Source organism: Nycticebus coucang, chromosome 4 (genome assembly GCF_027406575.1).
Source record: "Nycticebus coucang isolate mNycCou1 chromosome 4, mNycCou1.pri, whole genome shotgun sequence".
Lineage (NCBI taxonomy): Eukaryota > Metazoa > Chordata > Mammalia > Primates > Lorisidae > Nycticebus > Nycticebus coucang.
Genome location: NC_069783.1, coordinates 10,125,832 through 10,153,759, shown reverse-complemented (window position 1 = coordinate 10,153,759; position 27,928 = coordinate 10,125,832). Strand labels below are relative to the sequence as shown.

The 27,928-nt window shown below is 50.6% G+C and overlaps 1 protein-coding gene across 1 annotated transcript in view; it reads right to left on the bottom strand.

Moving 5' to 3' along the window:
- GREB1 (growth regulating estrogen receptor binding 1) overlaps positions 1–27,928 on the bottom strand; it is a 62,912-nt gene that overhangs the window by 29,205 nt on the left and 5,779 nt on the right. Inside the window, exons 3-15 of the mRNA XM_053587290.1 lie at positions 26,468–26,644; positions 18,884–19,066; positions 17,155–17,298; positions 15,389–15,517; positions 11,745–11,858; positions 11,120–11,263; positions 8,477–8,662; positions 5,347–5,694; positions 4,699–4,827; positions 3,915–4,043; positions 2,925–3,122; positions 2,132–2,312; positions 508–703 (exon numbers count right to left, since the gene is read on the bottom strand). Of these exons, the coding sequence (XP_053443265.1) occupies positions 508–703; positions 2,132–2,312; positions 2,925–3,122; positions 3,915–4,043; positions 4,699–4,827; positions 5,347–5,694; positions 8,477–8,662; positions 11,120–11,263; positions 11,745–11,858; positions 15,389–15,517; positions 17,155–17,298; positions 18,884–19,066; positions 26,468–26,644 (2,258 nt within the window). The remainder of the gene's footprint in view (positions 1–507; positions 704–2,131; positions 2,313–2,924; positions 3,123–3,914; positions 4,044–4,698; positions 4,828–5,346; positions 5,695–8,476; positions 8,663–11,119; positions 11,264–11,744; positions 11,859–15,388; positions 15,518–17,154; positions 17,299–18,883; positions 19,067–26,467; positions 26,645–27,928) is intronic.

The following is a 27,928-nucleotide window of genomic DNA, read 5'->3' as shown; positions in this document are numbered from 1 at the left end:
GTTTTGATTAGACAATGCCAAGTGATTAAACTCACCATGCTTTGAGGATGTATGCTCAGTTTGAAGAAGGAGATTTTTAACTCTGCTGCTTAAGGATGCAGAGACAGGACAAGCGAGAACACTCCTAAGGTTCTAGATACACTTAGAGCCATTCCAGATGGAGCCCAGACCCCACAACCCTCAGAGGCCCTCTATCTTCCAACAGCCTTATCCATGGCCATGAGAGCAAAAATTCAGAGTGCTGCTCAGACAGTCACAGCCACAGGAGAAATGTCAAACCAACCTCACTGCTCCACAACTTCTGAGATGGGGAAGCCAACTGGTGTATTGCAGGAAGGTTCCCAAAAAAACAAAGAAGGGCTTAAATCTAATCCTGTGTTGAATCGAAGATCCAAGAAGCTGGAACCCCTGGTCCCCAATCAAGCTGCTGTGGATTTTTACCAAGCGTAATTTCTCTAGACTCAAGCATCATGCTGCACCAAGGCCCGCCAGCCCCGTGGCACTCACGCTGCTGTAGGATGCAGGCCAGTGGATCTCGTTGTAGGGGCTGATGAGGGTGTGCTGGGTCTGTAGCGCGTACGGGAAGGATGTCACATGCAGCGTCACAATGTTGGGGGCCTCCTTCACCTCTCTGCAGTTGAGCAATCTGTCCACCCAGCCCACAGATGGGTCACTTTGAGAATAGAGATTATGAACAGCACTACTGAGGGGGGAAAGGAGAAACAATAGGTGCAATTACTAATCTTGTTTTATAATTTTGCAAGGATAAAGCAGTTGAATAAATAACCCTCAACTTTGCCAACGACTGAAGACTATGGCTCTGCCCATTGCTAAGGAAACAAACAAACAAAAAACGACTAGACTTCAGGTACCTGTCAGGGACTCCCCCTGATTCTCATTCCTTATGAAACATTCACCTGGCGGACAGCACCTGAGGAACAGCATCTCTAAGGGATTTCTTACAAGGTACACAAACCATTGGCTCTTCTAGAATGGTGATTTGTAACCAGTTTCACCTTTGACCTGATTTGACTGTGTAGTTATCTCCTTAGATTCTCTCCCCTAAGGTTCTTCTGACCTTGAAAGGACCAAAGAAGATATAAAAACGTAACTTCTATACTAGACTTAAAGGGCAGCAGTAAAGTACCAGAAAGCATTTAGACAAAGGCTGCAGAGGGCAGGCCTGGCACAGCCTTTCTCCATGGAGCAGTAAGTCAGTGGCCTTAGCATTCTCTTCTGTAAATCCAGGGGCGAGGAAAAAACGAAATCAGTGCCAACCTTTTGGATGGCAAGAAACTACTCTGAGAAACCTCCCCCCAAGATGCATATTCGCCATATAGCTCTTTCTAGAATTTCAGAATGTCCACTTTCCCCAAGCCCATACAAGGACCCTGGATCGTACACCCTTTCTCTGGTGAGCCCTCAGACCTGGCCAGCCGTAAGCATCTATGAATCTGTGACAATCAAAGGCTTTCTCCGTGATCTGGCCCACCAGCCTCCTCCTTCCTCACCTACATCAGTGGCACTGTCTATAAATGCACAACCCCAAGGCCAGTCTCACAGAGACAATCCTGGTGAACCACCAAAACCCTGCTAAACTCCTGTCTGTAAGTCACCTAGGTTTATATTTGCTTTAATTGAGTAAACTCACCTTTGAAAAAGGGCAGTTGCCAGCAGTGACCATGGTACTGGGGCCAAAGGAGCCCTCCCAGGGAGGGGCTGGGCTGAGCTGCTCACATCAGGACCCCCCACGCTCCGCCCCCCAGCAAGGCTCCCTGGTGCTGAGCAAGCTACAGAGAGCACACATCAGGTGGTGACTCAGGGTCCTGGGCTCTAGGCCCCTCGCTGCTGCCAATACCCACCCCGCCCCACTCTGTGACCCCAAGCGACATGCCTCCCTGCTCCAGCTCTGAGTTTACACAGTGGTAACTTTCAGAGGCTGCACTAGATGATCCCTGAGATAACGTTCAGCTCTGAGACCCTGGAAAACGTCCATGGCCTGTGCTTACGAATATCAAGCCCTGGAACCATCCACCTTATCAAGACTTGTATCCTCAGCCCCAAGTAACATTCCTATATATCATTTCAAAGAAGGGAAACATCAACCCGTCATATACCAAGTCACTCTAACCTCACGAGATCCCAGTGGGCATGGTCATGGATTAGGACGAAAAGCGTATGTGGATTCTGGAAGGAGTTTTGCAGAAAGGACTTAAATTTTGTCTGTGCCTCTGCATCCAGCTTCAGAACGTACTGTTCTACCCTCTGCTTGGTCACGTGCTCCTTTTCCAGGCCGAGTTCCAGTAAAACCCCTGCAAAAAAATGCACCAGTAACCCCATAAACACCCTCGCTAGTTTTCATCTGCTCAGACATGAGCATTTCCTACACAGCAGGTACCGTCCGAGGCCTGAGGGTTCGGGGACACACCCAGCAGGGAGGAGACACCTGCACAGGTGACAGCCCCTATAACTGCTCTGCACAGGAACTGGGCCAGAGATAAGCTGAGCTTCGCCAGCTTCCTGGAACAGCTGACCCCAGTCTGAATACCACAGGGCCCTACCCTACACTCCAGAGCCAGTCCTGCCAGTTAAGACGTTGACTCTCTCTGTGTTTCACATCTAAACACAACACTCTTGAAAGAACAGGAAAAACGCCCTCAGTGACAGCCAAATACCAACATGTAGTTAGCCTGAGTGTAGCATAGCAAAAATTTTAAGTCTTGGCTTTACAAACTTCACCGGTTCTAAAATCTTGGGCAAGTCACTGTCTCTGAGGATCAGTTTCATAAACTACAAAATGGGAGCAATAATACTTGCTCTATCCGCTCTACAGCAAAGAACGATGTTAACATCCAAATGTGAATTTAGGCAGATTGAAGCTTCTCCAAACAGGCCACACAGCTTGTCCCCAAAAGGCCGCATACCTGAATTCCAGACATGGAATAGAGTCTGCTGGTAGGTCACTTCTGATGGTGGAATGCAAATTAGAAAGTCCACCTTCTCGAAAGATCCCAGATCCAGATTTTGAGTGCTGGAATCCGCAATGGAACATACATGGGAAAGGAGCTTCTGTGCCACTGCCAACTGGAACGGCCGAATGCCATGTGGCTCCAGATGGTAGCCTGGAACCAGACCCCGGAATGCCAGGTGAGCCCGAGAGCCAATGCCCAGCCCTCAGCTGCGGAATCAAACAGTGAGCCCCAGTCCCAGTAGGAAACAGACTCATGCACAAAGCAGGTCAGGGAAGAAAACAACTAATTCACCAAGTGCTTGCTTTCAGGCACCAGGCAGTCACTTTACACAACTTTCTTCACTTGACAATTAAGGTACAAATCACACATTTGGGAAACACAGAGGTCACAGTGACCTGATCTGCTTGGAGGGGCAAGGAGCCCATCCCAGGGGAAGTGTTGCTGAGATTGGAATTTGGAAAAGGGCTGCAAGTTCTCCAGAAAAGAAGAAGCCATCATAGCACTTCAGGAAATCATTATGAATAAAAAAAATGTCGGCAATTCATTTACAGGTAGGAAATCAGCTTAGAGAAATGTACTGTGGCAGGAACATTACAAAGATGTACAATTTGGGGATAAAATGAGATTGCTGTCAATAAAGACTAAATGTAAAATTAGGCATCAGGACGACTTTGTAGGAGATGCCCTTACTAGAACACATGCCTCTGACACTGCTACCTTGAGCCCCCAACCTAGGATGCTGCTGCCCTAGGCCCAACCCAGGTGCGTACCCCCCTCCCACTCATCAGCCTCTGAGCACACCTATCCTCCTCCTACTCATCACCCCCTAAGCACATCTGTAGCCTCGACTCCCCCCCCCCCCCACTATCTGAGCACACCTATGTCACTCCCAGTCCCTTGCCTGGCACTCCAGCACCCTGAGCAGCTCCTCTCACCACTCACTTGTGCACACCGGGGCTCCACTGACATCCAGGGATCCTGCTTTAGTGACAGAGGAGGCAGGGAGGGAGGAAGAAATATGGCCTTGATTTTCCTGATGAAATTTGTCCAGCAAAATGTCAATGTCACCCTCTGCCCAAAACATAGAGAATAACCAGAAATGGGTTTTCCATCTCAGTGAAGTTCAGCAGACATCTATGGAACAGTTAGCAGGTGTCAGGCACTGTCCCACAGCCTGCAGTAATGGACGTACAGGTGACAAGTCCTGTCCTGGCAGAAGGATGTAGACACATGAACAGAGAGAGTTCACCAGCCAGGGCCGGGCCTCAGGAAGAAGGAAGGAAGGAATATTAGAGGGCAGAGAGGAAGGTTCCGAGTGCATCTGGGAAGCAAGGGGCCAGCCCACTTTCTAGGGGATACCAGATGAGTCTTGAGAGGTGAATAGCCAGGCAAGGAAGGGGTGAGGGCCCTGCAGCACTGGACACATGAGGAGTGTCCCCAGGGGACGAGGAGCCAAGCAACTCAGAGGGGCAGAGAGGGAGGGGTGATCAGTGAGGAAAGGTTGAGAGGAACAGGCTCCAAGGCTTGTGTATCTTTAAAAGACAGAACCCACAGGTTCCCACCACCACCAGAACTGTACAGCCAGCCAGAAACCAAGCCATGTGCAAGAAAAGACGTAAACGCCAGTGCACAGAGCCAGCCACAGCAGGTTGCAGGCAGGAGAGGACTGAGATGACTCTCCACGGCACCAATTCTGTCTCATGTAAGCATTTGACAACAAGCCTACCTGGACAGAGAGTGCTAAAAAAGGCCCCCAGCGAGTCCACTTTCCCTGTAAGCAGCTCATAACTGACTTCCTTCTGGTACTCTGCTGGGGAGAGGAGGCTCTCAGAAAGAATCCGGGCTTGGTACTTTCCTGGAAGACAACGATAACGTTCCCTGGGACCTCTGTTGAGAATTAGCATAAACTCTCTGATGACAGGGTCTGAGTCCGAGCCACAGACGTCCAAGAGGGCCGCAATCTGTATTTGGTCTCTGCCTCCCCACAGGCTGGAAGGATGCTGTGCTCAGCGGGGCTTCAGGCAGTGTTTTGATAATTAGTAAACTGGCTCAAGAACCCACACAAGGGATCACAAAGTCACTGTTTTTATCTCCATTCCGTGGTGGAAGAAACTTAGAGCCACAGTCTTGGCCTGAGGGATCAACCACAGGGCCAGGGGCACGGTGCACGGTGGAGTCAGATATTCAACCAGGTCTTTTCAGATTCCAAAGCTGACCCTCGTCTGGGAGGGGAAGAAACGGGAACTGCCGCCCGCCCTCGCAGCTCAGGACAAGAATAAAACTGTAACCAAGACATTATTCAGGCTCCTACAGAGCAGGAACGGCAGGTCCCACCAACCCCAGTCAGTCCACCCTGCCGAGAGGGGGCGCTCACCCGTGACGGCGATGCACGAGTCGATGGCGGCGCTGCGGCACGCGCAGATGATGACCACGTAGTTGGTCTTGGCTAGCTTGCCCTCGATGAGCAGCCGGAACATCTCGGAGAGGCCCTCGGCCAGGGAGTAGGCGCACTCGATGACATGCACGCTATCGTTGCAGGAGCTGGCGGCCAGGCTGGCCAGCCAGGGCAGCTGCGCCGAGGTCACGGGCGCTGCGGGGCCGGGCGCGGGCGGGAAGGGCTGCGGCGCCTGCTGGTACTGCCGGATCTCGGTCAGGTGCGACTCGCGCCAGGAGCGCAGGAAGATCTGCTCCAGGTCCTCCATCAGGGGCACCTGGTCCGCCGCTGCAACACAGGCGGGCGGCCTGACCTAAGTGTGGGGTCCACGAGCCAGGCGAGTTTAAAAGTAATGCAGCCTCCATGACAGCTGTTACCAAACAGTGCCTGGGACAGCTGGGGAACATGGGAGGCATAAAATCTACTATCACCTCACCATCCCGATAGACCTGAGGCGACCTCTGGGTAGTTCTGCCTTTATGTGGACAGAAGGTGCCAAGAAAATGCATACACACATTTTACGAAAGGAAGAATCTGTATTAAAATTATAATAGTATATACTGATGAATTTACCTTATATAGTGTATCTCATACCTCTTGTAATTGTACAAGTCAAATGTGACTTGAGTGTTACAATTTTAATACAACTTTTTTCTTAAAACATGGGTATGTGTTTTGGGTACCTCTGTGTTTATACATGTATGTGTGTATACACACACACACAGAGGTTTTAAACAGCTGTGATGACTGTGGGCATACAGCTTGGTCTTGCCTTCTTTCCTAACCATTACCCTATAATAATGTTTCCCTGATGTTTCCATCTTCATAAAGACCACTGTCCGTAACATCCCACCACATAAAGACATCATCATTTACTTAGCAAGGTCTCTACCGAGGATCCTTTAATTTCTTCCAAATATTCACCTTTCTAAAGACTTCTGTAATACACATCTTTATGTATAAAAACTTACTTCCTTTGTCTAAATTCTCAGAAGTGGATCTACAGAGCCAGCAAATGCATACCATCAGCTGCTTCCAAATAGCCCAAATGTGTCTGTTTGCCCCGTTAACGGTGGAGATAGTGCTGATTGTACTGCACTCTGTTCCACTGGATACTATCACTTGAACTGTTATTAACAGAAATACTTGTCTGATGTATTAATTTGCACCTCTTTTTATGACAAGCAGGATTGAATACTTAGCTTCCTATGAGTATTTTCTCTTTGATGAATTGTCCAGCTCGTATGTCCCAGATTTTCATTTGATGAGTGGGAAGAGCAAGCTCTAGATCAGATTTGGAAGGCACCCCCCAGCTCTCCCAGCACAGCTGTGCAGAAGTGAACACCCTCATTGAACAGCTCCCTAGTCTGTGAACTGGAGCTCACAGCCCCCTCTTCAATGGGCTGCGCCAGAATCTGATTAGCTTATATCTCCATCTTTGATTGGGTTGATTTGATCAGGATTAGCTTTTTGAACTAGCTCATCAAATTAGAATGTGACTGGATTCATTGTTCTCTCTCATCTTTAAAACTTTCCCATGAGCCCATGTCTGCTTCCAGAACCCCAGAGCCATCACCACCCAGCAGAGCTCCTGAAGAGAATTGTCTATGCTCGAGTGCTTGTTTCCCTGCTCCATTCTAACTCACTCCCATATGGCATTTGTCCTCAGCCTCCTCAGACATCACTCATCATGGCTGCCAATTGCTTCCAGATGGCTAAACCCAGCAGTCAACTACCAGTCTCCCCTCCATCCAAGTCTCAGCCATTGTGACGCAGTTGATCAGTTCCTTTGTACCAATGTTCACCCCTTCCCTCCACCTCTCCCCTCTGAGCGTCCAATTCAGCTGCAGGTGCTGCTGGACGTGCACAAATAGAAAGGAGCTGGCTGACCCTTCCCGGCCTCGTGGAGCTTGCCTCCTACCTGGGGGGCACACTGACAGTGAACAAGCATTCACAGACTATGATCTCTGTGTGTGGTGATGCCCCAGAGGAAAAGACAAAAGGGAATAGGACAGAGGGCCCCAGCGGGCTGGGGGCAGGGAGCTGTCCTAGACACATTGACATAAGGCTTCTCTGAGGAGGTGACACGAATGATATAAAGGAGCAATGTAGCAAACATCTTGAGCAAGAGCAACACAGAGAAGGGACAGCAAGCACAGGACACCCTCACGGGACCGGGAGGTTGCCCAGGGGACAGCAGACTAGAACAGAGTGAGCAGATGGGAGAGGCAGCAGGCCGGTCACAGGGCTGGGGACAGCAGCAGAATGAGCACGTGATGGGGAACAAAACCGCAGACGGGCTCCGAGCAAGGAAGTGATGTGATCGGATTCCCAGTTTTAAGAGGGTAGAGATTGGACGACAGTGGTGCCCGGGTGAGGGGCCAGTGGCAGAGAGGAGGACAAGGTGGCCTCAGGATAGAGCATCACCGCACCACCCAGCGCACACCGCAGCCAAGGTGGTCTTTTTAAAATGAAAATCAGATCATATCCACCCTCTGCCTAAAAATATCCCAGTGGCTTCTCAATGCGTCTAAAACACAATCACACTCCTGACTGTAACCTGAGACCTGTCTCCTCTCTGACCACACCTCTCACAGCCACACTGGCCTCCCCACCAGCCTGGACACTTCATGCCCTTCCCACCTCAGGGCCCTCACCTGTCCTCATCCCTCAGATCTTCACAAGCCTGGCTCTCATGGTCAAGCCTCTCATGGTTCAAGTCTCCACTCACAGTGGCCTTTCTTGATGACCCCACCTTAACCACACATACACACACACGCCCATCTTTACCTGCCCACTTCCCGCCTGTTTATCGGCTCTCTCCCACCTGAACAGAATCTCCCTGAGAGCCATGTCTTTGTTTTATTCCCTGCTATGTCCCTTGTCAGGAATGGCAAGTAAATAGTTTGGGAACTGTCTCCATCAAGTTCTACCTCCTCTCAGCCCTTCAGTGTGGTGAGCATGCAGACAGACCCTCATGCTGTCCTCCCAGTGGGGCTATAAGCAGCTCCCCTGTATTTCACATCCATCAGCCCCAGTGGGGTTCCCCAGGGCCCCAAGCGAAACGCACCCAGCTGGACAAGATAGTAGACGGTCAGTAGGAGCTGCATCTCCTCTGAGATGGGCTGTATGGTTGAGGCGCCGTACTGCTCATATGCCCTGGAGATGGACTGGGAATTCTGGTAGCACGTGTACAGGAGGGGGCTGACCACAATGTCATTCAGGTTCCCACAGAGGTAAGGGAAGTTCCCGTGGCCTGTGGGAGAAATAGCAGCTACTTGGCAACTGGCCTCATGCACCCCTTACTCCTGACACATGTGGGTGCTCTGGGTGCGAGGGAGTTAAAAGAGATGGTGAGCTGACCCAGGGTCACTCCAGTGCCCCCTGCCCAGAAGTCTTGGCCTTCCAGCCCTTGCTGGTCTATTGCACCTGCTGCACTCTCCTGGGCCTAGAATGACAGAAGTGTGACCTTTTATAACTGACAGGCAATGTAGCATGTTGGTTCTTTTCAAGCTAAATAAAGCCCAAGGGGAAGAGCCTTGCCCTGAGCCACGCAGCCATGGCCTGTCACTGCTTTGGCACTAACAACAGAATGCCCCGTGTGCACAGCACCTCCTGAATCCTGTGGGTGCTATCTGCCTGCCCTGCACTCCTCAGGGCTCTTTGGAAGCTAAAAGTAAATCACCGGACAGACTAGAAGACTCAGAAAACTGACAGACCCTGACTAATGTTTTAGCAAACATGAGATTCATTCTGATGACGACTGTCAGAGAAGGAATTGCTGAGGACAGAGGTTCAAGGTGCTTCTCCTCCCTTCTTTAGCTGTGTGACCCTAAACAAGAAGCTCAACTCCTGTAAGCCTCAGTCTCTGCATTTATAAGGTGGGGATAATATGGGTGAAAATGTCAAATCCTCATGGGGCTGCTGAGATAACAAAGGTGGAGTGTGGGAAATGGTATCCTATACTAAGAAGGTACTCCAGTTATTCACCAAAAACACACTTTCTGAATCCTGCTGCTTGCTGTGGTGTAGGCATCATGCTACCCTTGGGGATAAGTCTGGTGCCTGAGACACAGGTCACAGCCTCAAGAGGAGCTGCATCTCTAGCTTGGATGTGTGAGAGGACCCCTGGACAGGCTTGCTGCTACACTTGCCGGCCCCACCCCAGTGCTCTGAGCACACTCGGGCCCTGATTCTCACAGGGCTGTGCGTTCCCACCTTCATCAGCTCCCAGCTGTGCAGGCTGTGCTGCACCAGGGCCCGCAACTTGGGCAGCGCTGCTTATAACCACCGTGGTGTGCAAGAAGCAACAGAAAGAGTTACTGCACAAGAAAGGATGTGGTATTTGTCATCAAAGAGGTGCAGAGAGGCTGCAGTGGGAGCCAGATCAAAGGGGACTAAGATGGCTTCGTGGACTGGAAGCAGGGGTGGGGTTTGGGCATGTGGCTGTGGAACAGGAATGAAGAAGCAAGGACTTTACAGAGAGGGGTGCAGCTTACACAGAGGCAGTGGGGAGACAGTGTGCTTGACAGCAAAGATGACAGCCTGCATCGGAGATTGTTAGAGTGAGACACACCTCTGCTTGGCTCCTTTGTTGAGGCTCCTGGCTCACAGCAGGTGCAGGTGAAGCCCTGCCCACGCCTCTAAGCCTGGCCGCTGTCCTAGCTCAGTTTCCCCAGCTCTGTGTTCTCCGGGCCTACCACAGACACACAAGGGCCAGGCAAAGAATGCCTGCGGCAAGACTGAATGTGGGCCTTCCTGTTAGTTATCCAGTGGGGCCCACGGGAACCACCTCAGTCATTGCCCTGCCTCAGGCCGTGGGCAAACCCTGGATTGGCATCCTATTCCCTGAATACCTGGTACATTTTTTTTGCTTTTGTTTTTGAGAAAAAAGATGGACGTGTCCTTTCTTATTTCTTAATTAATAGCAGGCTGCATCTCCCACTTTCCTACCTCCCACCCTCTCCAAGCATGATGCCAGATGCAATATTAATTTATTTAAAGGCCTGAAAGCATAAGTGTCTGTGTGTGTGTGTGCTGTGCCCCCGTGTGTACATACGTGTGTTGCTACATGCCAGCACACTGTACCACTGGGTACCATTATCAATCAAGTCCTCACACGATTTCCCATTTCAAATCGTGTGAGATTTCTTTAGGTGAGCCAAAATCTCCCTCCACATGGCATCCAAGAGCCCTCTGCACAAAGCAGATCCAATCTAACTTTGCTTTATGCTTTCACAGTGGTGATTGTGTCTATCATTGCCCAAACAGCAGATTTCACAGTCAAAAAATACTAGTGGCTTCTGGTGACCCCAGGACAACTCCCCTAACAGGGCTCCCTGAAGCAAAGGACTGATTTATCTACCTCCTGATCCGCAGTGCCCAGCACTGGCCTGTGACTGTGGCAGTTCATTGAAGTTGAGTGGGTGGATGAAGGGGGAGTGGACAAGCCCTGGGCTCCATGGAAGGGAATCATTTCACTTGGACTCACTGTGGGAAAACTGTAACAAGCCCAATGATTTCTGGCATCTAACCAGGGGCTAAAACAGTGACTGGTTCCACCTGGTTCTTTCATTGCCCCAGAAAGAATTTTAGGTTTGTCTCAGCAGGACACCCTTGGAATCAGACTGGGATGAGGTCTCCGTTTTGCGTGTTTGCTGTGCCTCCTTCTATACTATCCTCCCCACAGGACCCAGAGCACTGCTGTACTTGCCTTTAAATATCACTGGCTTGGCCTTACATATTTTTAGCAAGTTATCAGGAACAGACACTGGTTCTCCAGAAGCCACAACAGGAAAAGTGACTGAAGCTGGTCCCACCAAGCCCCCCTGGGGCACACAGGACATGTTCGTACCTTCTAAGAACAAGACAAGAGTGTTAGTAAAACATATCAGACAAGAGGACCATCTCTGGCAGACATCAGGCAGACCAACAAATCTACTATCAACCTGACCCATATTCCTGCCCATGAGAGCACCAAAGTCTTAGAGGGACAGATTCCCAAAGTCAAAGTCCCCTTTAAGTTCGTTCACTCCAACGCTCCCCGCCTATGACTTGGTCTCTTCCACTTCAATATCCCTGCCAAGTGACGAACAAGCCCCTTTTAAAATTTCTCTAGGATCTGAGAACTCACTATTAAACAGGGATCTCAGGCTTTGTGAACAGCCCTAACATACAAGAAAGGGCTCCTCTCATTATATCAAAGTCTACCTCCCTAGACCCTCCACTTGACACACACACACACACACACACACGCACACACACATGCACAAACATGCATGCACAAACACCACTAGTACCCAGGTCTGGGACTTTTGGCAAAGGCTGTGGTCACTTACCATACTTGGCTCTGTTCCCACCGCTCTGGGGATAGCCACCATCTGCAGCTGATGGAGAGTCCGGAGACCACCCTTTGTGGCGTTTTTTGGGAGGCCCAGAGTTTGACAGAATACCTGATGATATTCAGAGTACAAATTAGGCTATCACTAGGAAAGAGCTTCAATAAACTTTTCCCTTGGCTTGAAGAACCCTTATCTGCTATTTTTTTTAAATTGCACTTTTACAATAGGTTTTAATTATCTCGTGAAGTGTGTAGGCATAAGGAAACATCCCGTCAATTTCTGTAAAGGTTTGGTTCCTAAGTTGGCTGTGCACATGTTTCAGCCTTGTCTCAAGTCTGAGTTCTTTTATTTATAAAAGGGGATAATAAAATCTCCTCTGAAAGGTGGTTCAATCGGGACTAAAGAGACTATGTGCAGAGCACTCTGTGCAGCACCTCACAGAGCGTTTGGGCCCACTAAATGGAGCCCATGATCATCACCATCATCACTGTCATCTACAGAATACTCCTAAAGAGCTGGGAGACGCGTGTTTCTCTATAGACAAGTAGCAGCGGCATTGCCACAGTCCCACCATTTGGGGGCAGTACTGATCCACCCTGCTCTCCTCCCCGCTCCAATCTGGAAAGCTCATTTCAGACTCAAAAAGCTCAGGAACGGAGGCTGACACCCACTGCTGCCCGTGAGTCATCCCTGCCCACTCCAGATAACAGCAGGCTCATGACTCAAGCGATATTCGTGAATGGTTCAAAATATCAAGAACTGGTTGCCGTAGTTTCTAGGCCAATGTGACTCAAAATTTCCCCTATGTTTACAGCTGCACACTGCAACACTGACCGCACATTAAGCTCGCTCAGAAGACTTCAAAGTCTGTCTAGAGGCAACCCCATCCCAGGCAACCTGCAGTCTGGCACATGGGTGGGGCCCAGGCATCCCCACCCCTTGCAGTTTCAAGGTGGAGAACCACCAGCCAGAGCCCTGGGGAGCCGCATGGAGCCAGCAGACCAGGATGCACCCATCCTTCCAGCCCCACCTGAACCACAGCCACGTGTAAAGCACGCTGCAGCTGGAGAATAATTGCTTTAGAATCCTTGAACGTAACTCAAAAAATAGTTTCACCTTGTCTGTAGACTGAAAGTAAATGGAAAGTTCAAAGCATAAAACACTTTATTTACAAAGAGTTTTCAAACTGCTGTGCTCCTCACCTTCCTGCAGCCCCAGGCAGCTGCTGTTTTCCTTGCTGTCCCCCACTTTAGGCCAGGCCTGTGACTCTACATAGGTCAGTCCCCAAGTACAGGGGAAGGGCTCCTGCTAGACTGAGCTACCAATAGGGACGGGTTACAGAACTGGGTCTGGGACCTGGAAGATCTACAGGTCATCTCTCATGTTGAGAAGTTCATCCCAAATGCTCCTACATGGACTCTAAGTTTCCAAAATGATGTCCCCAGAGCTGCCCCTGTGGTCCCAACATGCACCAGCCATTTCTTAAAATATCTCATGGTGGGGAGTAGAGTGTTATGCTTCATTTTAGGGGGCCTGCTTCTTCATTCTGTAGCCAACTATGAGGGACATTCAGCATCCTGCCCACTCCGTCCACAGCTCTAAATGCCAGTCAGACCCCTTGTCCGGGACAAGTCCTTCCTTTATCTACACATTTCTCTCCCCCCAGGCTCAGCTCTTCCCCACTGAGAACCACTGAGTGACAGGCTTCACGCCTTCATTAAACACCCCTTGTCCTCTTAGAAACAGGTTTTTAAAAATTGATTTTGAATCTTCCCAAAGCAGACCAGAGGGCTCAGGACTCCTGACACCTCAGCTGTGTTCAGTGCAACCCAATTTGCCCAGCGTCCTTGGGCCCCTCTGGCCAGGTCCATGGCAGCCCAGTGCTGGGGGTTCTGAGACATGCGTGACCACAGCCCTGCCCTGGGAACTTTATTGCCTAGAGAGCCCCTGGGCCTGACAGCCACAAATGGGACTGAGGCTGGGATGCCTGGGAGCCCCACTACACAGAGGGTACCCCCGAGCTAAGCTCTGGAAGGCATTTTAACAGGGCATGGAGGGAGACATGGGTGCAGAGACAAGCAGGAACAGGGCATGCAGAAGGGAGCTTGGGAGGCTGGGGTAGAACTGCCCGTGCGGCCCAAATAGCAACGAATGAGGTGGTGCCGTCAGGTAAGGCCAGACTCCAGAAGGGCTAAGTACCCCTAGGGAACAGGGGTGGGCCTCTCCATCTCCTACATCCCTCCATGGATATGGCAAGGAAAATCCATTCGGTCTCGCCCATAAGAAGTACCAGAGCCACCCGCATCAAGTCCCAGGCTAAGGGAGGAAGCTGGGTGTCCACAGACCTTGGATCACAGAGGGGGACCCAACAGCACAGCGTCACCCTCCCCAGAGGCCCAGCTCCCTGGCCATAGGGCTGCTCCTAAATTCAGCACTTGACAGAGAGAAGGCTGACATAGGCTACAGAATCGTTCGGGCTGGGAAGCCTTGGATTCAATTCCACTTCTCCTTCAATGAGAGTTAGATATTCACAGGGTTTTCATGGGGGACATCCTCCACCAGCACAGTATAATGGGGGCAGAGGGACTGGACTCTGGGGGCCCCAGCCTCTCTGACTCAGTCCCTTCTTCTGTAGAGAGTGTTGGCCTAGGAGATTTCTAGGGGTTCCTCCAGGTTAGCTGTGTGCATGAGGGAGGCCGGGAGGGACAAAACTGGCTTGTGAAGTGGCTCTAGGTAAGCAACTCTGCTATCTTCCTCACACCCTCCTCTCACAGGACTGCTCAACCTCTCACTCACCTCTCTCACCTACAGCCTCACCTCGTCCCTCTTTGCTCACTGCCTCCCACATCAACTTAATGCTTCCCCAACTTCTTAGTTGCAGCTCAGTTGTCACCTCCTCCAGGAAGCCCTCCCTGAACAGAGCAACCTCAGCAATGATAGTGACACAGTTGACAATATCTGGTATCAATTAGTGAGCTGCCAGATGTGCCTAACCTTACATACAGCACACCTCTTAAGTACCCTTGGAGCAGAATTCTTTTTTTTTTTTTTTTTTTGCAGTTTTTGGCAGGGGCCAGGTTTGAACCCACCACCTCTGGCATATGGAGCCAAAGGCCTACTCCTTGAGCCACAGGTGCCACCCAAAGCAGAATTCTTATCCCCAGATGAAGAAACATTTATTGAGACTTGGCCATGTTCCTCCAATTAACAAGAGACAGAGCTGCATTTTGAATTCAAATTTACCTGATTCCATGTTATATTCTCTGACAACATCAGAGCATGTTATATTCTCTGACAACATCCTGCCCCCTACTGCTCCAAAACTCTCCAGCCCTCCAGTTGCATGGCCTATGAGACATGTCACTTGCTGTCACCATGGATGTCGCACTGCTTCTTGGCACATGCAACATCTCCCAAGTGTGACTCCAGCTTCAGTGGTGAAAGCTGCGACCACACACAGCACCAGGGCCTGGGTACAGACCCACAGGCCGGGTGGCACCTGTTGTCCCCCAGCCTGTCTCTCATGGAAGCAGCACTGGCTCCAGGAGGCACAGCAGCCCCAGCTCAGTGGCTCCCGTACAGCCTCTGGTCGTGGCTGGGACAAGAGCAGGACCCCCGGGGGCCAGGTCAGGCAGCGCTACCTAAGGCAGAGGGCCGCGGCAGGGCTGACAGGGTGCTCTTTGCCAGCTGTTGGTGCTTCGGGGAATCTTTGCCGTTGAAAACTGCTGGGCCCATTGCTGTACTTAGCGAGGGGTGATCAGAGGCTGGTCCTGAAAGCAAAGAAGAAGATGGAAAAGAAGAGAATGCTCTGTGAGCCAGGCAAGTGGGAAATGACTTTTCTTCCATTTTTAAAACTGTCTTCTCACAGGTAAGTCTCATCCAGAAGTCAGAATTCCCGACACAGTGATCTTGCCCCACTGAGATGTGCATACACACTCCTACACGCCCACACGTGCACAGCCCTGCTCATGTCCCAGTGAGCACAGCCTGGGAAAGAGAAGGGGCAGAGGGATGCAAATGGCCAGGGTGTGGGGGCTCCCTGAATTCCAGAACACGTCTAACAGCTCTGCCTCTTTCTACCTTCTCTCTCGCCCCCGGAGCTCAGGAGAGTGTCCAGGTGTGCAGCTCACAGGGCCCAGGGCTCCCCACGTCTGTGGGTGATTCTGGGGGCAAACGTGGGTTCTGGTCTCTGGAAGACGGTGGACTGTATAAGTTGCCCGTGTCCTTCAGAAAGATCTGGAAGGTGCTCAGGTCAGGAATAGAACCAAATGAGGGGTTAGGAATGTGGCTCTAGAGCCAGAGAGTCTGTGCTTAAGCCCGCTTCCACCACGCCAGCTGTGTGACCTTGGCTATGCTCAATGTTCTCATTTACAAAATGGGGTGACAATAGTCATGGTGCACAGCCATGACTGTCCTCCCCACTGTGGGGACAGCAGGAGTTATGGGGAGAAAGTGCATAGAACTGTCCGGCACGTAGCAGGCACTCCGTGAGCACTTGCTAGCTCTGGGGTCTCAATTCTCACAACTGCCCTGCAGATCAGAAGAGATTTCCCCCAGTTTCACGGGTGAGGAAACAGGGTTTGTAGGGTTTGAGTGAGTGCCTCCAAATCACTCAGCTAGAAGTCGGCAGCGCTGGGGCTCACAACCAGGTGCCCTGGGGGCAATAGTGGGCTCCCCTGACCCCAGCAGCAGTGGTGCGGGGGCCTGGGCCGGGCCAGGCAGTGAGGACCACAGCAAACACCACGCAGAAGTGGGGCTCAGCACCTCTGGGGGATAGCACATCCCCAGCCCGGTGAAGAACAAGCCAGATGGAGACAGCAGACGAATATCATCAGCCATCTTTCAGAGCCCCTGGAAGGCTGGTGCCTGCTGTGATAACAACCGCTGTGCTGGCAGGTCTGTGCAGTGTGGTGAAGTGCCCAGCACATGAATCAGAAATACCCCTTCAACTCTCGCCTCCACCTCCTCCTGCTCGTGAGGACCCAGGCAAACATGCTGCTCAGCAGCCTGATTCCCGGTCAGCTGGCCAAGGAGATCACACACAAAGCCAACCACACAATGAGCGACAGCAATCAGGTCTCACCTGCCCCTTCCAACACTGACTCAGATCCTGTTACGTGGAGACCTCTGTGCTCTGCCGAGTGCAGAGACACTAACACACCAGCCCCATAGTCAAGGGGATGGTAATATGTATCAAACAGGGATGTGGAAAAGCTTTCCCAATGGAAAACATGACATTCTTTGTTGAAAACTGTTACAAATTCAGGAGGAGGTGTAAAGGCACTGGGAAAAGATAACATACAAAGTATGTCCTTCCTTTGTTCTGAAGAGGGCCTGACACACAGTCGCCCAGCACGCTGGAGACACTCCAGTCTGTGGATCGCACCTCTGGCATTCACCACCTCACCTGCCTGGTGAGTTCCCATCAGGACGCCGGGGTTCATGCCGGGCATGGGCTCGCTGGGGAAGGAGGCTGGCGGCCCCAAGCTCTCCAGCGGCGGGAAGAGGAGACTGGAACTCGCACCGGTGGGGGTCTGCCGGCTTCTGAACTCTGAGGGCGCAAGACACAGGCGTGAAAACCAATCTGCTCTCCTCCAACAGTTACAAACAATATTCTAGACTGGAACTGTCCTATGGGAGAGCGAGATACGTAGATGGCCACAAGAGATGCCACCACTTTCTAGTCCTTGTTTCAGTGTGTAGCTAGTGCCAGGGGTACAACCCTCCTGGGGCTCCACACCCAGGGGTAGCTCTGTCAGGAACAGGCAAATAGTGAATATTCAGAAGAAAGAGACAAATTATGCAAACCAGCCCTCCCACAGCTGCCCCTGAAGTCCAAGCAGAGAACTGAGTGTTACCAGAGGTGAAGGGCCAACCATCTCTTTCCCAGTGCATGGGAAAGGCTGACCCCAGTGGCACATTGAACCTGCAAGAGTCCTGGTCATAGCAAGTGACTCAAGATGGTGAATTGGCCCCAAGACGGGCTCAGGAAATATTTACTGAATAAAGAAAAGAGAGGGGGGACGGAGGAGGAGGAAGAATGGGATGGAAGGGGTTTGGGCAGAGCCACCTGTCCTGAAGCTGGGAGGTCCCAGAAGGCCTGATGTGCACAGATGCAGGCAAGGGAGGGACAGAACGATGCCCCGGCCATTGCACCGGAGAGCCCTCCCAGAGGGACAGAATGATGCCCCGGCCATTGCACCGGAGAGTCCTCCCAGAGGGACAGAACGATGCCCCGGCCATTGCACCGGAGAGCCCTCCCAGAGGGACAGAATGATGCCCCGGCCATTGCACCGGAGAGTCCTCCCAGAGGGACAGAACGATGCCCCGGCCATTGCACCGGAGAGCCCTCCCAGAGGGACAGAATGATGCCCCGGCCATTGCACCGGAGAGCCCTCCCAGAGGGACAGAACGATGTCCCGGCCATTGCACCGGAGAGCCCTCCCAGAGGGACAGAACGATGCCCCGGCCATTGCACCGGAGAGCCCTCCCAGAGGTGCTCCCCTCCCCCGGCAGGCCTGTGCAAACAGACTGTGGGTTTGAGATGCAAGGAGGCAGAGGGGCTGGGGAGGGTTCCTCCTACAGCTTCAGGGGGCTAGAGCTCCCAGCTGCTTCTGGAGCCAGTAGGTGAAGCTGGTCCTAGTTAAGGGGGTTGGGGGCAGGGCAGGGGCACATTATTTGAGCCAAGCTTTCCCCAAGTCAGGTCTCTCAGCCCAGGCACCACTGATGGGACTCTGGGAGTCAGGGACTGTCCTGGGCCTTGTAGGGTGTTCAGCAGTGTCCCTGCTCCCCACCCCTGGGTGCACTCTCCAGTCATGACAATCAAAAATGTCTCCCGACATTGCCACATGTTAACAGTGGAACAAAAGCCATCCCTGTTTGGGAACCATTGCCCCAAATACTTCCCACAGGAAGCACAGCACAGTGTGGCCCTTGACCCATCTTTAGATGCCCCATCCAATTGTCACTATCAACCAGCCAAACATCTATAACGCAGAAAAGCATTTTCAGGTTCACAGGACTGGCCTTTTGCCTGTGATCTGCACCCACATCACACTGACAGGCACCACAGTCCACCTGGGGGACACTCCCAGTGCCCCCTGCCCCCGCACACCCTCCACTGCCAGACTGCTCACCTGAGCCTTTCCAACAAATCAAGGGTCCTTTGGTGAGAGCCCCTTGTGCATTACGGACCAGGTAATACTTCAAGTGTTTCTGCTTCTTGGGCTGGGTGGTCAGTTTCAAGTTTATATGATTGGAGAATTCTGTGAAGTAACAGAAGCCTTTCTTCCCACAGCCGACACAATTCCCAGAGAAACCTGGAGAAGTAAACAAAGCTTGAGCATCTTCAACACACCTCCAAAGTTCTGTTCAAATAAAACACAGTTCATCAAACCTCCAAAGGTCCACGTCCATGAACCAATCACAGGGACAGAAAGTGCAGTGTCTGATCCCCGGCCCCGGAGGCTCAAGTCCTCCCTAGAGCCGGGCATTTGAGGCTGCCCAGGTCTCCCCTCCCACCTCCAGCATCAGTCCCGTCAGAGGGCATCTGAACGTCTTCCTTGGTGTTTTGCAGTTATTGAAATTCATGTCTTTTCCCATCATCATCCCTATCCTTCAAGGGGCCAGGCCGCCAGTGTACACTGAGAGGGATGGAGGAAGGGAGGAAACCAGGCAGCGAGAAAAGGAAGCACGTGGGGGTTCTGCGTGATCGTTTAAGTGCGAACCTGATGTTTTTACTTCTTCATTTGTCTCCACCCTGGGAAACCTGAGATAAACAAGGCTCAGCTGCCACCTATGGAGGAGGCCCTGAGAAACCTTCAGAAGAACTCTCTGGAAGGAATGCTAAGACTAGTGCTAAACGATGGGTGACCAAGAAACAGAACTGCAAGGCCAAGGATGCTAAGAGCAACTTGCCAAGCCCAGTGCCATTGTCCCTCTCCAGAATCAGCTACATAGGTTACAGGCCATTGTCACAGGAGCTACGTGGGCTGGGGACCATTGCCCCCGACAGAGGCACTCACAGCAGGAACGGTAAGCACAGACAATGGGTGGTTCAGAATGAGGGCAGCACCCTCCATCTCACCCGTACAGCAGATGTTTAGGGAGCTGGCAAGCAAACTGCTCTTTTGCTTTGGCAAGAACTTTCTGGTCAGGAGACTCAGCCACTCTCCTGAGAGGTGGTCCTGGGAGATGGGCCCAGCAGCACAAAGCACTCTGGCTCAAGGCATGAGGTAAGCCTCACTCTTCAAGGAATTATTCATATGGTAAAAGAAGTTTTTATGAGAAGGACTAAAATAATGAGCTGTTCTCTTGAGACATCCACCTTAGGACTTAGAAGTCTATAAAGATCTCTTAGAAAACCAGCCTAGAAAGCATAGGATCCAGGCAAAAAACCTCAAATTCCTGCCAGGCACAAATATGCAAAGTGGGAGAAATGACTTCAATGAGAGGCCACGGGAACAGTCCTGAACATGAATCCCTCTGACTGCACAGCCGCTGTGTGCCTTTCCCGCAGGTCTGGCTAAGCAGCTGCAGGCCGCGTGTGTTTGAACGTGTGTCTGTGTGCACAGACTGCTGAGCCGGCCCTCCCCTGTGCTGGGAGGACAGCTACTGTCCACTCCCTTGTGCGGGGGAGTGTGCACAAACCTGGACGTCAGAGGTCCCTGGGTTCACATCCTGACTTGACAAGTAAGTGACTCTGGGCAGGTAACTAACACAACTCAGCTTTGCTTTCCTCATCTGTAAACCAGATGACCATACTAACATGCCAGCTTAGCTACCAAGTGCCAGGCACCATGTCACAGACCTTATGTCATAAACCTTCTCACTTAAACCTCACGAAGCCTTACAAAAAAACTTCCTAGCATACCCCCACGTTATAGATGAGGGACCCAAGGCAGAGAGAGGGGAAGTAAACACAGAGGTGCAGGGTAGGAAGCGTCAGAGTTGGAACTTGCATCACTCTGCCAAGCCATCTCCTCCCCAAAATCCATCTTGTTGGAGCACCACAAGTGTTAAGTGTCTACAGCATGTCTAACCGCACCCCCAAGGTGTCACTTCTCCTCTCTCAGATTAAGCTGAAGTGGGAAGGAGCTCAGTGGGGTCAGGAAACACATGTGCCCCCAAGGAGGCAGCTTCACAGCCTCCTCCAGCGCAGTGAGACAAGAGAAGTGGCTCAGTTCCTCCAGGCTTCCATTTCCCAACCATAAAAGAGAAGGCTAAGACTAAATGGGCCCTGTGCTTCCTTCCAGAACCAATTGTATGATTCTTCTTAGAAGCTTCCACACATGGCTTCCTTTAGACTCTGTATTCTCTAAGCACTGGGCTTGGAACAGGCTGGAGGCAGCCCAGTTACTGCCGGGGCCACCCCTTTGCAGAGAGGGGTCCTCCCAGCAAACCTCAGGAGGGCTCTGGAAGCCCACCAGCACCTGACCTTTCCTTGGTGACGGGCAGCACACCAGACCCAAGGAGCCACAAGCCAGTCCTCCAGGCCTGACACCCCCACCTGTACTTCCCCGGGAGTGCGGACACTTGGAAAAGCCTTGCTCTAGGCCACCGTCCCTGCGCAGACAGCCACTTGGTCTGAGCTGTCAACCCTCTATGAAAAATATGCAAATATGACAAATACTTTTAAGCATGAATAAGTTTGGAGCATTCAAAGAAAATTTGCTAGGAATTAAACCAGGTGCTCTGAGCAAGACATGCATTAAAAAAAAACACTCGTTCCCCGACTGTAAGGAAGAAGGAATAAGTACAAATAATCTCACTACTGAGGCAGTGATAAGTGCCAACCAGAAGTACCAGTGGTAACAACAGCAGTTCCTCAAATCTGGGCAGCATTTTAGAGTTGATAAAGAACATCATATAAAGAGCTCACTTACACCCCAAACAGCAGTGAGGGAGAGCACATGTCCTCTAACTCAGAGAGAGGAAGCAGATCTCTGCTAAGCTTGGACTTGCTTCTCCCACACAATGTGCTGGGAGGAACGGGGAAGCAACCGGAGTGACTCAGGAAGACGTCCTGGCAAGTGGCACATTGACTGGGCCTTGAAGAGAAAGTGGGACTCGCAGTATCAGGTATCACCTCTGTGCTCCTTACAAGGAATGAACCTCGAAAGCTCATGAGGGGCCACGAGCCACACCTGGCGAGCTAAGTGGCCACCCTCCCGGGACCAAAATAGGGTCATCTGTGGCTCATTGTAGTATATTAATTAAAAAACCAGAATCAAGTAACATATCTAAACTGTGGTTACCAACTTTGAAAAATTATTTTAAATCCCCATCTGGATGGTGAATGGAAAATGGAACTCTAGATAGTAGTGTTGGCTCTGTAGGAACGCTACAGTAACGCACCCAAATAAAACAGAATATTGACTTTTGGATAGTGGGATTTGGGCAACTTTTCCTTTTTGAGTTTTTGGATTTCTGTTATTCCTGCCACTGTCCTGTCTGTGGAGATAAATATAGCCTAACAACAAATGAGAAGGGGGAAAATGTCTCCAGAGCTCCTGCCTCGGTATTTTGGCCGACTCCTGAGTAACTAGAAGTGACTCACCTACGTTGGAAAGTGTAAGGAGCCATATCAGATCCCACATGAGCCAAGAGCTGGCACAGGGGTCCCCGGGGAAGGTGGGACAGACTCAGGGGTCATAAATCATATGGTGTTAGGTTTGAAACTCACAACCAGCAGGCCAGTTACCTGGAATCCTGCAATAAGAATTTCACTAGTTCCTCTCAGTTTCTCCCTTTCAATAAAAATAAATGAGGTGTGTGACCACTAAGATCTTCCTAAAACACAAATTAAAACATAGTTATCATCTTATTTTAACACTCCAATGTTCCTCAAAAATATAAAATTACGAGGGTATAACAAGGAAGGAAAGACATACAGATAAATGAAGACTTAAGAGACACTTCAACCAAACGCTCTGGGAGAACCTTGTTTGGATAATTCAAATAAACCAACTACTAACAAAAAAAAAAAAAAAAAAAATGCAAGAGCCAGGTGCAGTGGCTCACGTCTGTATCCCAGCACTCTGGGGGTAAAGGTGTGAGAATCACTTGAGCTCACAAGTTCTAGACCAGCCTGAGCAACAGCAAGTCCCTGTCTCTACTAAAAATAGAAAAACCACCCAGGCATTGTAGTCCCAGGTACTTGGGAGGCAGAGGCAGCAGGATCACTTGAGCCCAGGAGATTGAGGTTGCTGTGAGCGGTGACACCATGGCTCTCTACCTGGGGTGACAGAGTGAGACTTTGTCTCAAAAAAATTAATTTATTAAAAGGGCAAGATAAAATTTGAACACACGGGATATTTGATAATAGTAAAGAACTGTTAAATGTTTAGATATGATTATAGTACTGGATTTGCAGCAAAAAATCTCTTATCTTTTAGAGATACGCACTGAAATATTGACAGAGGAAATGGCACAATAACAAATGATTTGCTCCAAAATAATCCCTAATAGGGAGACAAGCAGGGAGTTATAAATGAAACAAGAGTGGCCCCGTGTTGGTAACTGCTGAAAAGGAAGGACAGATGCTTTACATCACTATTCGCTCCCATTTCCATGTTTGAACATGGCTTCTTGGGTGTCACAGCGCTTTCCAAGCAGGACCCCCAAGGCCCTGCTCTAGCCTCTGCCATGCATCTAGCTCTAGCTTCTGGGAGTTTTGACCACTTCTCCAGCAGGCCATGCCCTGTCATGCACGTGGTTCCCTCTGCTGAGATGCCCTTTGTCCTCTAGCATCTGAGCACCAGAGCCAGATCATTGGGTTCAAATGGCCGGTGGCCCTGAGCAAGTCAGTTAACCTCTCTGTGCTACTTTATATATAGGAACACTAGGTGATAATGCACCCAACTCATTAGTTACCTAACTTCAAGCAATTTCTGGCACATGATTAAAGCTCAATAAACCTTGGCTGCTATTAGTGTTTAGTGGCTGTTGTTGTTCTCCAATTGGGAAAATTCCACTCATTTTTCAGAACCCTACTCAGTCCAACACCATTCCCATCACTGAGAGTCAGCAAGTGCTTCCACATCCCCAGAGCACGTTAAGCCCTTGCACAAAGACTTGTAAGATTTATCAACAGGGTTGTTTGTTGTGGACTTCTGGGCGGATGCTTGGTTTGTCTGCAATTCCCCCACAGATGGGGAGCCACTAGGGAAGGGCTGGTCCAACTTGGCTTTGGGGTTCCAGGCATAGCCTAAGGGTTTGGGGTTATATATTCAAAAAATGCATTAAGCAATTGCCTGCCGAATCAACAGGGGCTGACTTGTTTCCATCTAAGAATTAACAGTGTACCAAAGTATGTTTTCTTCTCTTAGGTCTTAGCAATTAGCAAAGTAAGATAAATTACCAGCAAAAAACGAAAATACATATCTAGATTTTAATCTTCCAGATTCTCAGATAAAATCTCTGTTGATTCGAAATCACTAAAATAAGCATCCTAATGCCATTGTTTACTGCAAGAGATTCCACAGCCTTCGTTTTATAGGTCCCTAACCCGGCCACTGCCTGGCTATATGGGGGCCACCTTGTCCTGTGCAGCCATCAGAGTTAATTACAGGAAACCTAAACAGTGTTAAGTGTGCAAGCTGAGAGCATAAAATTATTTTAAAAGAAGAAAGCAATGGTAACAATCAACCCTTGTTACCCATTTTAGATGGCTTTTTGGTGAGCAATTAACAAAGCTCCTACTTCCTTTGGCTCTCCAAGCGGTTACAGGGCTGCCATGAAGGAACTAAAGCTTCTCCTCCCCATAGGCTAAGAGGCAGAAGCTCCTTTACTACCCTCACAATTCCTTTACAGTTGCAAAGTGGTGGAATTCAGACAAATCCCCGCCACCTCCAGATTAAACACTAAAACGGCTATTGGGCGGCGCCTGTGGCTCAGTGAGTAGGGCGCCGGCCCCATATGCCGAGAGTGGTGGGTTCAAACCCAGCCCCGGCCAAACTGCAACAACAAAAAAATAGCCGGGCGTTGTGGCGGGTGCCTGTAGTCCCAGCTGCTCAGGAGGCTGAGGCAAGAGAATCACATAAGCCCAAGAGCTGGAGGTTGCTGTGAGCCGGGTGATGCCACGGCACTCTACCGAGGGCAGTAAAGTGAGACTCTGTCTCTACAAAAAAAAAAAAAAAAAAGACGGCCATTTACACACAGTATACCAGCTTCCTCTGGGAAGCCTTGGTAGGAAAATCACTCTGAGACTGAATTATTCCATCAGCTTCTCTGGTATAGTCAATCTTCTGTGGTTCTCATTTTAACCAACTAGCTGTTAATAAAATAAGTCCATGGATCTGCCTAGAGAGAGACTTGGCTAAAACTTTCTCTCTCCCTTCTCTGTCCCAGGGTGGTTCTGTCCCTCTCCTGTGTCGTCCTGACTGTGTCAGAGCTGACACACAGGTGTGTGCCCTCACTGCCCTCATGGCAGGAGGAACCATTTCCTTCTTCCCTCTGGGGTAATCCCCACTCTTTCTCCTCTCCATCCTTCATCCTTCACATGGTGCCTCAAACATAAAATGCACTCTGTGAATATCCATCAAAGTGGGTTTGCCTACCCAGGTTTTGGGACTATATCAAATACAAAGCTGGAGGCTTAAATGTTGATACGCACGAGAAATATGGATGAGATTCTGGGGGTTAACCCATAAATTCTCACAACCAAACTCGCTTCTACAATGAAGAGTATTCCTGAGGCTACATCTGACACATATCAGGACTAGTCCTTCCACCTGCCCAGTCTTTCTCCAAAGAAGTTGCCAGGCCAAGTAGAAGGACCAGATCCAAAGTCACCAGACAGAAACTAACTGCTGAAGGGCTGGGGGCTTGTGTGGAAATCACCTCCCCACTTCACAGATGAGGGCGCAGGGGCCGGAGCCATGCAGAGACCTTGTGGTCAGATGCATGGTTGAAACCCAGATCTCTTTTGGTCTCCTGACAGGGGGAGTATGCTGAGTGGGGGGTTGGCACAAAGGAAGGGCTCCAAAGTGTCATCTGAGTAAATGGAAGCCAGGCTTGGCAAGGGCCTGCCGCAACTCTGCACTGAAGTCGGGGCCTCAGTGGGCCATCAGTGGTTTGAAAGATCAAAGGCCAGTGGTGCCCAGTGGCTGGAAGGGAAAGTCTCAGCTCCCCAGTGCTGACTTTGACCATGACATGGTCAAGATCACATGGTACAGTGAAGGGCAGAAATTAGGGCCAAGAAGATTAGAATTTGGACCTGGCTCTGTCTTTCTCACTAGTGAGCCCTTGGGCAAGTTTGTTAACAAGTCCAAGCCCACCTATAAAACTGGGGTAATACTGACCACCTCCTGAGAGGAAGCAGTGCCCATGGGTACCTAGAACAGGAAGGTTCTGGAGGCAGGAACATAGCCTGGTTCCCCTCTGCCTCGTGTCAGCTGGTTTCTGAGTGTCTGGGACAAGGTTTATAGCCCATTCCTGACACAGGTGGGCACTCAGGCAGGTTTGAGAAATAAATATATGAAACATTTAACACTAAATAATGGGCTTTCTACAGAGAGGCAGTCACATTCTAAAATAAATCTCATTTGCATTCCATTCCACAAATAAATGATCTCCCAAAGGACAAGCTGGGCTGCACGCCGTGATGAACAGGTCCCAAAGATGGCCTCCGTTCCGCCGCCACCAGCAGCTGAGCCCTCCCCATCCCTACCCACCCACATGCAGACAGAGCCACAGAGAAAGGCAAAAGAGGAACTTACCAAGCAGAGCGTTGTGACCATTGTCATCTGGCAAGAACCTCTTGTCAACAGCACACACCAGGAGATGGTCTGGCAGGCTCGGGGCCTTGGCCCCCACGAGGAGAAAGCCGGTGGGGACATCGATGGGCTCATTGGAAATGGAGATGAGGCGCAGATCCTTCCCAGCCTGGCAGAACCCTGGAGGGGTGGACAGGGCTCATACACTGCCCAGGGCTTCCCAGAGCCGGGGGCTGCAGAGGGAAGAAACATTCTGGGTCTTGTGAGGAGCAACCCTTTCATCTGGGTGTGGATGACCTAACACTCAGTTCAAAGAGCTAAAACTACACTCCTAGTTCTTCACATTGGTCATTTGTCCATTGGTGCCACCATACAATAGCCGTTCATGTGCAAATGAACTCAGCAGGAAAAAGGTTTGAGGCAAACGATGACAAATTATAAAGTATAAAAGATAAATCCATAAGACACTGAGGGTGATGTGATGTTTCTTGCATGCTGTATTCGACATGGACGAGAACAGGCCAACCTGAAGAGCAAGGAGGGAGGAACTAGCAACACCAGTTTCCTCAGTGTAGAGAACCGGAGACCAGGACATGCAGAAGGCTAAGAGCACAGAGAGCCGGCCACTCTAGCGCTTCTGAAACTTCCATGTTTTAGAGCTTTAAAATATATTTCTTATTCAAAAAAAAAAAAAAATAAGTTTCTACAAATATCTGGGGCAAAAGGATAAAGAGGGAAACAGCTGAGATTTGCGGAACCCTTTCCAAGGTTTTGCTCCTGGTGAGGGTGCCCCCAGCCCCACCTCCTGGGCTTCCTCCACCCTCAGCCACAGATAGACTGTGGAGCAAACATGTAGCCTGAGGGCCCCAGGCTTCCCTGCACAGCAGTTTGCACAGGGGTGTTTAATTTCATTTGTGTGAGAGTCTTCCAAAGTTCAGAAGACTTTCCTCCTGTGTGCCAGGATTCAGCATTTGCTCCAAGGTTCCCTATGTGCCCCCAGACAGAAGCAGGAGAAGGGAAGAGAAGACAGTGCCTGCAGGACCCAGAGGCTTGGCAGGTGGGAGGCCAGCACGGTGGCCCCGTGCTAGGCACTGAGCCAAGACAAGGGCTGCAAAGCTCTCACTGCATCAGCTGCAGGAAAGTGTTACTGCTCCCAGTTTGGAGAGAGGGAAACCAAAGCTCGGAGGTTAAATGATTTGCTCACAGCTGTAGAGGTGGACCAGGAAGGGAGGCAGGAGACTCCTGGGCTCAGAGTGGTTCCTCATAGGGACTTGGGGGAGGTGAACCAGCTCCCTGAGGTCCAGGGCAAGCACTCAGCAGGTCCCCTAATCCCATGGCCCCTGCCTTCTGAAGAGCTAGAGGAAGATGGGCCTGAGTTGGAAATTCTGTGAAAATCCCTATTAATGACCACTGACGAGTCCTATCATTTAGTTCAGTGGTCTTTTGACACTTGGACACTAGAAG